At 36.8% G+C, this 12,617-nt stretch overlaps 1 protein-coding gene and 1 non-coding gene across 4 annotated transcripts in view; both read left to right on the top strand.

The window, feature by feature from the left end:
• The window catches only part of LOC134753950 (probable nucleoporin Nup54), a 42,836-nt gene that overhangs the window by 3,211 nt on the left and 27,008 nt on the right, over positions 1-12,617 (top strand). For 2 of the 3 annotated variants that reach the window (XM_063689979.1, XM_063689982.1), the window contains exons 4-8: positions 2,970-3,108; positions 4,526-4,682; positions 5,870-5,978; positions 6,517-6,700; positions 9,131-9,219. In XM_063689979.1, coding sequence (XP_063546049.1) covers positions 2,970-3,108; positions 4,526-4,682; positions 5,870-5,978; positions 6,517-6,700; positions 9,131-9,219 — 678 coding nt within the window. The remainder of the gene's footprint in view (positions 1-2,969; positions 3,109-4,525; positions 4,683-5,869; positions 5,979-6,516; positions 6,701-9,130; positions 9,220-12,617) is intronic. The other variant, XM_063689980.1, reaches the window with a different exon arrangement.
• Trnas-cga (transfer RNA serine (anticodon CGA)) lies at positions 12,112-12,184 on the top strand. The gene has a single exon. It is a non-coding gene; the product is annotated as a tRNA-Ser (tRNA).

Raw genomic sequence — 12,617 nt, 5'->3', positions numbered from 1 at the left:
CGAGTAAGTGCCATACGTTACTTTTTAGATCTTCTGGCAAGGTCAAAGACCCGACCAAATGTTCAGGCTTATTTTTTTGTGACTATTTAGATACTTAACTTCAACCTGTAAAAATTACATATTGCCTCACAGGGGTGGTCCCTGTATAGAAGTTTGTATGCAAAGGTGCTAAACGATATAGTATTGCTGACTGTACATCCTACCTAGTGGTCTTTAATTTACTGTACTACAAAAATAACTTTGTAATGCATACACTTTGTTTAGTAGACAAACATAATTTTGCGTGCAAAAATAACTGCAATGCATACACTTTGTATAGTAGAGAAACTAAATTTTGCGTGCAAAGATAACTTTATAATGCATGCAATTTGTATAGTAAACAAACTTAATTTTGCGTGCAAGTAAGTGCCATACTTTTTAGATCGCCTGGCAAGGTTAAAGACACGACACGACCAAATGTTCTGATTTATTACTTTTATGACTATTTAGATACTTAGTTTTAACCTGTAAAAATTAGGTTAGGTTACCCGCTAGCCCGTTGTTCTATATACCGTTGATCTATATATCAATACCGTTTGATCGCTGCCTCGGCGGCGAACAGCGCGGCGCGCGCAAGCATGCCGCGCGTTTGAAATGGAACGTAAATATAAGCACGGAATGCATACGTATCATTATTTAGTGACGCACAGATTTTTTATTTCTAATCTTTTGTGTGGGAACTAAGATCATTGTCATGACCGTTTAATATTAACTCTACAAACTTTAATACAATATTGGCTATACTGCTTAACCAGAAATCAATATCTAGAGAAGCACATTGTCTACATTTCTAATTTTTTACAAGTATAATAAGCTGATCCATAATGTCTTAATTTTGCAATATCAGCTACTCTAATTCTTTATTTACAAAATAATTCATGTTTTTAAGTTCACCAGAAAGCACATGTTCCAGATTTCTAAAAACCGAATATTGTAAATAAATTAAAGTGGTATTGAATATGTTAAAGTTTTTTGTAACTTTAATTCTATATTTACAAAGTTATTAGCAAAAATTAAAATATTTCAATATATCCGAACGCTCACCCTAAAAATTTCTAACTTTTTACGAAAGTCTTATTTATCATGCTAACAATGACATATCGAAAAAGAAAAAACTTTAATATTATAAAAACCCATTTTTTTTCCACCGCTGGTCTAAATAGAAATAGCGAGAAAGCAAAAAAGACCAAATAAAAGATGGAGAGACGAGTTAGTGAACTTCGACAGATACTAGTGGAGAACAGCACAGGATAGGAAGGAATGGGAAAAACTGGGGGAGGCCTTTTCCGCACAAGCGACATGCAAATAATAAACCAATATGACATTTTATGTAATTGTAAAAAAGAAGCATGAAATAAAGGCTATTACTAACTACCTTATTAGGGATGTAATGATATTACTTGACTAGTCTGAAATGATTGTTGAAGCAAGGTACAAGGTAAGGCACTCCTAATTATTAAATATTATTATTATTTGTATCTCATATAAACTCACGGGTATATACATCCCGGTCATTTGATAGGCGTGCGTGGGGATACAGATCCAACACGTAGAGGCCCTTTGGAGAAGTTTGCTGTTATGTAATACACCTGCTAGAACCCATTCACGGGTACAAATAGATACCCGTAAATCGGTTCCAACAGGCGTAGAGGCTATTATAAACACAGTGGAAAAGAGTGCCGGTTATGGTGTTGAAGTTTGGCTGGTCAAAAGATTGGGCTATTGCTGAGAGGTCCGGACACCTGCCATAACAATGTTGTACACGTTATCGAGGCAGGCGGTGACTCGCCGCTGACTAGATGGGCCCCTGAAACTGCCGTCGTGAAGACGACCAGGAGCAACACCGGTGTGAGCGGCTCAGGGGTGTCGAGAGGTGTGCGCCGCTTTCTACCCAGTGGCTGTTACCAGCCACTGTGCCAACTCGCGTCTTATGCATCTTTCACTTCCACCCCTGGAGCATATAGCTCTAGCGACTCCTCTCTGGGCAGCCAATGAAGGCAAGCCAGAGCTGAGAGTCCTGCGGGTCCCCTTGGGGTCCACTCCGACCGACGAAGACACGCCGGAGACGGAGACCCTGACCGACTCTCGGGAGCACTCGGGTACGTGGGGTCGTTACTCCCCAACAGCTCGCCACAAGCTGCCCTGCGGGCTTATTATTATTATTATTTCATTTTAGACAGGCAGCTGATGCTGGTACGTCTAAATCATAGTTCACTTAGCACAGTTAGCATAGTTTGTCTAGTCTATTTTTAAATTGATTAACACTTGCAGAGTTCACAACTTTGAGTAAATTAAGTAAATTTAATGATGGAAAATACAGGGTGGAACATTTCTAGAGACTGTTTCGTGAGAAAGTAAAACAAAATTATTAAAATAAAATATATTTATATCAATGCTGACAACCCTACAAAGTTATTTACATTTTAAATTGACACATGTCATGTCATTCATCGGATCTACTTGCTAGGGTTGAAACATACAGATTTTTGCACTCGAGTCACAACACGCACCACCATAGGCACAGTTGTGCCCTTGTGCCTATGATTCGGCAGAGAAGAAATAGTACAAATCCCTTCCGTGTTGCTTGAAGTCAAAAACGGTTAGAAATATTAACGTGATTAATAAGTGGAAAATAAAGTACGTAGCCTAAACAATTCCCTCATTCTGTTCCACCCGATATAATATTATTTTAAACATCTTTGTCCCTACTTACGTAAGTAAAACTTACAAGTGTAATCCTGGCCTTATGCCCTTTTACACATAAGTTGCGCGAGACTTGTACCCTTTTTCACTAGGGCCACAGAAATTAGTTTGAATATGACAGGACACCTTAGTCATAGTACAGCAGAATATTGATTATCTAAAATACTTTCCCTTCATGCTCATCCTTTCTAATCTTGCAGTACCCTGTATATTGTGTATTGTTGTAGCAGCCCCAGCAACAGCAGCAAGGTCCAGGGTCGGCTCATGAGGCACTTGTGGCTGCAGTGTTCAATTGTTCAGTGTTTGGAGACGAGAGGGACCAAGTGCTCGCCAAATGGAACCTTTTGCAGGCACAATGGGGCAATGGTAAGTTTCTCGTTAATCCAACCACAACAGAAATAATGAGCTGAAGTTCTTTGTTGTTGTTTTTTTTATGATTTAGGAGGCCAACGAGCAAACGAATCGCCTGATGGTAACCGATTACCGTCGCCCATGAACACCCGCAACACCTTTAAGATGGGAGTACCTACTTTAGTACCTACTAGCATAGAGTAACTTATACTAGAGCGGTACTGTCATAGTAAATTTTGTAACCCCAGTAAATTCACTGCCATTGTCGACACACTTTAAAACTAAAAATTAAGATTTATAAAAATACGATAAAATGTATTTAAATATAGATAAATGATTTTCTTATATGCATTAATTATTTTTATGATTTTGACCCATGTTCTTTCACTGATATGCGTTAAAATTGTTAAATAACAAACGAAACAGTCAACGCCATCTATACGACAGTGGGCCAAGACTAGTGGCGCCCTCTGGACGAGAATCAAATTTTCTTGATTTTCGAGGCACGTTTTTTCCTTACACTGTAAACATCTATTACGGAGTTATATCTATCTTTGCTACTAGCAAAGAGGATATAATAAGATAGAGCGGTACTGTCATAGTAAATTTTGTAACCACTGTAAATTCACTGCCATCTATCGACATACTTTAAACCTAAAAATGAAGATTTATAAAAATACGTTAAAATTTATTTAAATATGGATAAATGATTTTTTTATTTGCATTAATTATTTTTATATGATTTTGACCCATGTTCTTTCACTGATATACGTTAAAATTATAAATAACAAACGAAACCGTCGACGCCCTCTATACGAGAGTAGGCCAAAGCTAGTGGCGCCCTCTGATCGAGAATCAAATTTTTGTGATTTTCGAGGCACGTTTTTTTCTTAGACTGTATCCATCTATTACGGAGTTATATCTATCTTTGCTACTAGAGATGGGAGTACCTACTAGAGATGTAGTTATTGCCTTGTTTGAAAAAATAAGTTTTCTTTCTTTACATATTTTCCTCAACTATTTTTTTACCGCATACAGTATTGTCAAAGTCAAAGTCAAAGTCAAAGTCAATATAATCTTTATTCAAATAGGCCTAGCAACAAGCACTTTTAAATTGTCAAGTTTTAAATATTACCTTAATCTAAATATCAGAGCAATTTATTGATGCAGTTATTATTATTCTTAAAAACATTGAATTATTATAGATATGTCAAACTTAATTGTTTTACATAAAATATTTTTAAGCAATGTCCTACTTTGCCATCCGTTTTTCAGGGCTTTCTCGTAAACTTATACATTAATGTATTATAACAAATGCCGTAAGGTACAGTACCAGTAACTTTATGACGTTTGTTTTGTTACACATTATATTATAAGAAATAGGTTTCTAATTACCTATAGTAATTTACTATAGTCAAATGATTCGTTTCAGGTCATGCATACTACAGCCGTAACGCGCCGCGCCTACAGTTAAACGAGCAGAATCCTCTGTGCCGCTTCAAGGCGGTCGGATACTCTCGGCTCGGCACCCACGAGGACAAGGACGGCCTTGTTGTGATGATGTTCAACAAGTCTGTTCAGGAGATTAAGTCAGTACCTGCCATCTTAACACAAACCTATTTGCAACCAAATTCGATTACACCCATATTAATAAAACTTACGTTTGCTACTAATGACACTTATGTGAACTAATCTGTCGAACGCGTGACGTTACGCTCACTAGCTTTACGCGGGGAAATTGTTATACTTTTCACTTTTTATTTTAAGCAATTAAATGATAATTTAATAATGGAAATGCATTTGTAACATGATATAATGGTAACAAACATCCAAATAAAATTTTTTTCGTTTAAATATAAACTTCATGCATGAGGCTAATTAAGAAGACATAGAGTGCTCACGCCATACATCGGTTTTGTTACCAAAAAGACTATTATTTTCGTAATCTACATCTAGCGTCAAGTAGCGGTACTATCAGTACTGTCGTATATGTGTCGCGACTGACGAAAAGTGTATTGCTTGACAATTTATAACTAATATTATAAGGAGGAGTTGAAAATAGAGTTCCGGTTAATCCGGTTATAATATTAGCTGAAAATCGTTGAGCATTACTTTCCGTTTGCCGGGACATGTATTGTCGCTAGTTGACGCTAGATGTAGACTACGAAAATAATAGTCGATTTTGTTGGTCGTTGTTGGTTTTGGACATAATGACATGTAAAAATATTTTTTATCAATAAATGATCGTATCGTATCGTATCGTAACAAAACTGATGTATAGAGTGAGCACTCTATGTCTTCTTAACCTCTTGGACGCCAATGACGGATATATCCGCACCGTAGGTCCAACGCCAAAGACGGATTAATCCGTCACGGACCACAGAGCAACATAGACCTACGTGCATATGCATAAAGTTCAATTTCAGTTTTGACACTTCGGTGACGTGGCGTCCGAGTGACAGCTTTTGTGTTTGACACGGCGTCGAAAAGGTTAATTCTTTTTGGTTGCTACATCACTTTGTATTCGTGGCCCGAGTTAGCACACGTATGTAGGTCGTAGTTCCCTGGCAGGCCGTCTTACTATATCGACCCAACGGGTCAGTGGATGTCCACTATTCTTCATGCCAACCCAACCACAATGCGCTTTTTGAAGTTATCCGGCTGCTGTCTGGCCCCGTGTCTGCAAATGGTTGATAAGTGCTCTTGTCAGTTGTACTCTAATCAAGCTTACTTTCAACGCTATGATGTACTATGCTAAGATGTATTTATGTTTCAGCACCAACAAGCAAGTACTCCAGACTTCGTTGAGCAACTTGTTTGGTAACAAGCCGAATTTGGTAGTTACCATCGATTCAGTGGGAGCAGTGACTGATAATAAAAGTCAGGTGAATAAACACATTTTAATATATACACACTTTATTGCTCAAAAAATTTGAGTTTCTCCATTGAAAATTGGCTACCTGCCGGCTGCATCATCAGATCAGCTCCATGCTACATGTTAGTGTATTATTGCAGTCATCAGAAAAAAATGGATGTTTTCTAAATTACAATTCAAATACGCGGAGTGAGGCTAAATAAAGTGTGTAAAAAGGTAGGTAGCGTAGCGAGTCAGAGATCTTGGGTTTAAAACTCGGCTTGTACGTGTTACTTAAACCACTTGAAACTCCTTGGCAATCCTAGTCTTTTTAAAGATTTATCCGTATTTGGATGATAAGAAAGGTACCAAGAATATTTACAAAACAATTGCCAAGACACGATGGCTTTATATGTAGCATCTTGTTAGCACTGTATAAAATGCTATGATACAGGATGTTGGACAGTAGTTCCGGTTTTGGTTTTAAATAAAAATCGAAAGAAATAACACTTGTTTGACATAAAAAACTTCTGTGGTGAACGTATCTTAAATACGACAACGATTTACAGGTGGTGATATATGTGGTCGACAAAAACGCCAACAACGCTCACATATCCGCGACGGAGCTGGCCTCGTTCCTGAACGCGGGCGCGGCGCGCACGGCGCTGAACGGCGCCGGCTGTAGCAACATCACCGCCGTCACTCGGCCCACGCCTCAGGCGCTCGCGCAGTACTTGCAGACTCCTCCACCTGGTGAGCCTCTATACTGACACTGGGTTGCATCAACAACGATAACGATCACATATCCGCGACGGAGCGGGAGGTCGATTCGAACTTACTTAAAAAATAGCTATTTATGCAACAAGTGCGGAAAGTGTATACGCACGTGTATCATACAATGTTTTACTATGCATTGTGCGAGTAAGTAAAAAAACATATCATGGCAAATAAGTTTAATTATTAAAAAATTGAATACAAAAAGCACTAGTGCGGAAAAGTGGTCTTTTCCGCACTAGTGCGAGAAAGTAGCACAATATGTACTTTAAAAAAAATTGAAAACAAAAAGCACGAAAAAGTAGCACCGTAAAAAAAATGAAAACAAACAGCACTAGTGCGGAAAAGTAGTACTTTCCGCATGATATGGCTCCGTAGGAAACACACTTTTCGAGCACATGCATTGTAAAAACCTTTTTAATACAGTTGCTCAAAAAGTGCTACTTTTCGTGGCTGTTTAGCGTGCGGAAAGTTGGTTTTCGCGAACTAGTGCTTTTTACTTTTCTAATTTTTTAAAATGTATACTTGTTCCAATTCATGACTACTTATTGATGACTGTTAATATTAGTTTAAACGTCGTAATCAACATAAAAACCTAGTGTTAATGTAAGAATACGATAAATATACATATTTCATATTTTATTACTTACCTCTTCATAATTATAAGTATTATAACACGTTTATTCTTTAATGTTAAAAAACCCTTCTTAATAAGTTGTCTGAATGGATCGGAACGCCTGTCAAAGAAGAGGCGTTTTTTCTTACTGCAAGAATGTTTTAAGTTTCCAAGGGCAACATTGGATATTGTTTTTATAAATATACGATACACAAATAATCGTAAATAACTATATTTAGGTAATAATAGTACAATGTTTTATATTTACAATTGTTTCTGTCTTATACAACATGCATTTGAAAAAAAAAAACTTTAATTGAAGTGGGTTCAATAATAATAACAAAATCCATTCTAGTCGAAGACAAGCTAAAAAAAACACCTCTTCATAATGTCAATGATGTCACAGAATATATAATATAAAAGTTTCGAATTCCTTACTTGTTGTTTTTCTTATTTTTTCGCAACGCAAAAACGTCGTTCGATACACGTGCGGAAATGTCATTCTTCACTCGTCCCGAGTCTTGCCACTCGCCTAAGGCTCGTGGCAAGATATCTCGGTACTACTGGGGTAATGACATACTTTCCGCACTAGCATCGAACTGTACTAATTCACAGATCTTGCGTACAACTAAATACATATATTCTTCTGCCAAACCACAGAGTGATTTGTTGGCAGACAAGGCTCCTTTACGTTTGTGTAAGCTAGGTAGGTAGGTAGTACTTAAACTTATCTTACTTATCTACTTAACCATTTACCGCATGCGCAGCCGTGTATGACAGTTATATTTTACAACTATTGATAGCTAATAAAGTTTTTTTTAAACAAATACTTACTTTTTTATTTATGACATGAAGTAAGGCGTTAACTTTATAATCTGAGCGTACAGTATAAAAATGTAATGAAGAAAATAACTTAATTTCTTTTTAAATGTTTGTTTTGTCATCCTTGTAGTCTTTAAATCCGACTGCAACTCGTTATAGATCATAGGGACTAAATATAGTTTGTCAAAGGACTGTCTCATTTCAAACATAGACAGAGAGAATCATACTATCTTTGTCTTACACTAGTACTAGCACCAAAAAAAGGATGAGTTTTTTTGTTCTTATTTACTGACATGATTAGTTTGACCAACTATATTTTCTACATCTCTGGCCATAATAACTTATATAAAAACTTGATATTGGCCATTTTGATATCATAATTCATTCAATGTCATTTTATTATTATTCACGCGTGCATTTTATTCGTATAGCGCGACATAAAATAGTAGAAATTAAATAAAATGGAACTAAAAAATGCCATTATAATGCCATGTTGCCATGTTTAAGCATTTTACGTCAAAACTGTGACAGTGTGACAGTTAGGAAGTGGCGCCCTTAATAATTTTCTACAATTTCTTGTCGGACTGTACTTGTTCGTACATGTATTGGCGCGAGCGAGTCGCAGTTGGGAATGATAACAAAATTACATTATTTTGTTTGACGTCATAATACAAGTTCTCGCCAAGGCCTCTTTGTCTCGTTCCTAAACGTGTAATTTTTCTGTTGAACAGTAAACGTACCTACTAAACAAGCAGTTTTGATAGCTGGTTCTTGAAGTTTTGGCTAAATTATAAGGGAGAAAACTGAGTCAAGTCTTAAAGCAGAGTAAGAGGACTTAAAGGACTCGAGTCTTAACCAACACTAGATCGACTTTTACTGTACATGCATATATGTGTCACTTCTCTTCTCAACGCTTGAATTGAATGAAATCGCTAGCGGTTACTTACTAAGTGTATTCTTATTTTTTACAGGAATGGACATGAGACTATGGAAGCAAGCACAAGCTGACAATCCCGATCCCGATAACTATATACCAGTTCCCATCATCGGCTTTTCCGAGGTAAGATAGATAATCACTTTAAAATACAATGTTTTCAATGGATTTGTACGTAGAAAATTATACAGGTTTCGATATTGTAGTGTGTGCTTGTGACGTGGGCAAATTATGGTCTATATTTGGGTCATTCCATAATTAAACGTTACCAAGAACTCAAAAAAGAAAATTGGTTTACGAAGTCAACACTAACCTATTTCCATAGAAAACATACCTAACCTTCATGTCAGAAAAAAAAACATTTTTTACATGTTTTTCATGTACTTGATCGCAACGTTTAAAAGATACTCGTGAAGCTAATGAGGGCTAACGCGTATGAATTCGCCGCTAGGGGCGCTAGTGTAGATGGTGGTCTTTTCCATAGTTCGAAATGTCAAATGTCACTTGTCACTTCAATGACTGACAGCTGTTCTTTAGTCTTTTGGACCACCATCAACAGAGGCGCCAACTGGTGAGCAAAAAAACGATAGCCCTCATTGTATACATCAATATTGGCAAGACTAAATAAAAAGAAAGTAACTGTCAACTGTTACAAATTTCCCGTGGTTATTTGAGGTAAGATATTGTAATATTAGATATTGTATTTGTTTTTAAAAATAATAAAAAGCATGGTTCATTAATTTTTTTTAAACCGGGTCACTCACGTATTATTAAGTCGAATAGCTCTACATGTTTCGGTCCAATTTACGAGGACCGTCTCCACGGAGCACGACACGTCTTCACTGGTCGATAGCGCGCCGTGTACCGTGTAAGCATGGATTAATTGGTTTTTAGAAGAGTATTCTAAACTGTGGTCTCAAAGTAACACCCGAAACGAAAAAGAGATAAAAATATATGTGTTAGTGGTTCAGGGTTCAAGGGTTGATGTTCTGTGACGTTAAGTGATCGGGGAGTAGAGGGATTGGGTCAGTGCCGGGCCGAGGATGGATTTAGTGTAATGACAGGAATAATTTCGAACTTAGTGTTAAGCATGATTATGTTTTTCATTCATGCGAATCATGCGTCACGCGTCAATCATAAGCTTTTAACAATGCCTTAAAACCAAAAATGGAAAAACAAAAACTTTTACAAAAAAAAGTAAACCGACTTCAAATGGATAAAATAAAATATTATCCGTTTTTAAGTATATGCGTTACTAACTGATATGTTTGAAGTCGGTGCCAAGCCAAATAGTAACAATATCGGTCAAAAATAATCAGCTTCATGTCATAAATCACATTACAGCTGTACTAATATTATAATAGTGAAAGTAATTATGTCTGTCTATTTGTCACCTTTTCACTGCTGAACTGAACCGATTTAGGTGAAATTTGGCACAAAGGTAAAAAATGAAAGCCCTGTAGATGGTCCTTGAATTATTTTATATTTTGAAATCAATTCCTCTGGATAAGGGGCGGGAAATAACTCAGTCCCTATCCCACACTTGCGTGCTATGGACAGTTCGAAAATTAGTAAAAATTGCTCTTTAAAAAGCACGACGGCAAACGCATTGGATTTATACTAAAGTACCGACAAACATGGTACGGACTGCGCCAAGGTGGTTCGACAGTGCGTTTTTAGGTATCTACCTACAGAAAGTATGTTCATTGCTGTCGTGTAAGGCAATCCAACGCACCTACGTATAGCCACATTCTTATCGAATCGCACCAAAATCATGGTATGCATCAAAATTTGGCTTGGCACCGACTTCAAACATATCAGTTGGAAACGCATATACATACTTAAAAACGAATAATATTTAATTCAAACCTTTTTGAAGTCAGTTTTTTTTTTGTAAAAAGTTTATAAAGTTTGAAGTTGTGTATACACCCGAAACGTGTCGGGTGTTACATTGATGCATAGAGTAACTTATACTAGAGCGGTACTGTCATAGTAAATTTTGTAACCCCAGTAAATTCACTGCCATCTGTCGACACACTTTAAAACTAAAAATGAAGATTTATAAAAATACGATAAAATGTATTTAAATATGGATAAATGATTTTTTTTATTTGCATTAATTATTTTTATGATATTGACCCATGTTCTTTCACTGATATGCGTTAAAATTGTTAAATAACAAACGAAACCGCCAACGCCATCTATACGACAGTATGCCAAAGCTAGTAGCGCCCTCTGAACGAGAATCAAATTTTCTTGATTTTCGAGGCACGTTTTTTCCTTAGACTGTATCCATCTCTTACGGAGTTATATCTATCTTTGATTGATGTAAGCCGACCACTGATTTCACGTACTTACTTGGGGTTGTACCGTCTGTTTCATAATGCATGAGTGTGTTATTATAGTGATTGTAATTTTAGGGTTCCGTAGTGACCGTTAGTCAACTAGGAACCCTTATAGTTTCGCCATGTTCGTCTGTCTGTCCGCGGCTTTTCTCCGTGTTGGTTAGTGCTAGAAAGCTGCAATTTGGCATGGATACATAAATCAATCATGGCGACAAAGTGGTAACACAAAAGTGTCAATATTGCATTTGTTACTTATGTTTTTAATGGGGTTTATTAAAAAAACAATAATTTCAATAAAATGGGAAGTGATACTAAGTGTTACTTCAGTGTTTCAGTAGTCTATAAGAACTATTATCACTTGACATAAATAAAACTGGAAGTTACTTGCGAAAATTCGCTGAATTATGCATTTTGGGACTGATGGTCAGAAGGTATAGGCCAATTGGCGTAACACCTGAAACAGCAACTTTTTAGTGATTCTCTCGTTAGGTATTACTCTTATACTTTATTTATGGGAGTTCAGGTTAAGACCAGTCTCTCTCGCTATGTCGTAATTCCGTAAGGAATTCGTATAGGAGGTGCAAGCGCGCACTGCTTGCCCTTAGAGTTGGTCAAATACGCCTAGTCTTACTAAGATGGCATATAGTCGAGAAATTGGGATGGGTACCGCCGTGGCGAGGTGGCCTAGGGGTTCATGGCGTTAGCCGCGATAGCTAAAGACGCCGGTTCGAATCCGGCCTTCACCACTGGAGGGCTTCGTCACTTTTTATTTAATATATGACATCCATTACAGTTTACAAAGATAGATATAACTCCGTAATAGATGGATACAGTCTAAGGAAAAAACGTGCCTCGAAAATCTCGAAAATTTGATTCTCGATCAGATGGCGCCACTAGTTTTGGCTTACTCTTGTATAGAGGGCGTTGACTGTTTCGTTTGTTATTTATAATTTTAACGCATACCAGTGAAAGAACATGGGACAAGATCATATAAAAATAATTAATGCAAATAAAATAATAGTTTATCCATATTTAAATACATTTTAACGTATTTTTATAAATATTCATTTTTAGTTTTAAAGTATGTCGATAGATGGCAGTGAATTTACAGTGGTTACAAAATTTACTATGACAGTACCGCTCTATCTTATTATATCCTCATTGCAGTTTATAATTCCT

The sequence above is a fragment of the Cydia strobilella genome, chromosome Z (assembly GCF_947568885.1).
Source record: "Cydia strobilella chromosome Z, ilCydStro3.1, whole genome shotgun sequence".
In the NCBI taxonomy this organism is placed as follows: Eukaryota; Metazoa; Arthropoda; class Insecta; order Lepidoptera; family Tortricidae; genus Cydia; species Cydia strobilella.
This window is presented reverse-complemented; position numbering and strand designations above follow the sequence as displayed.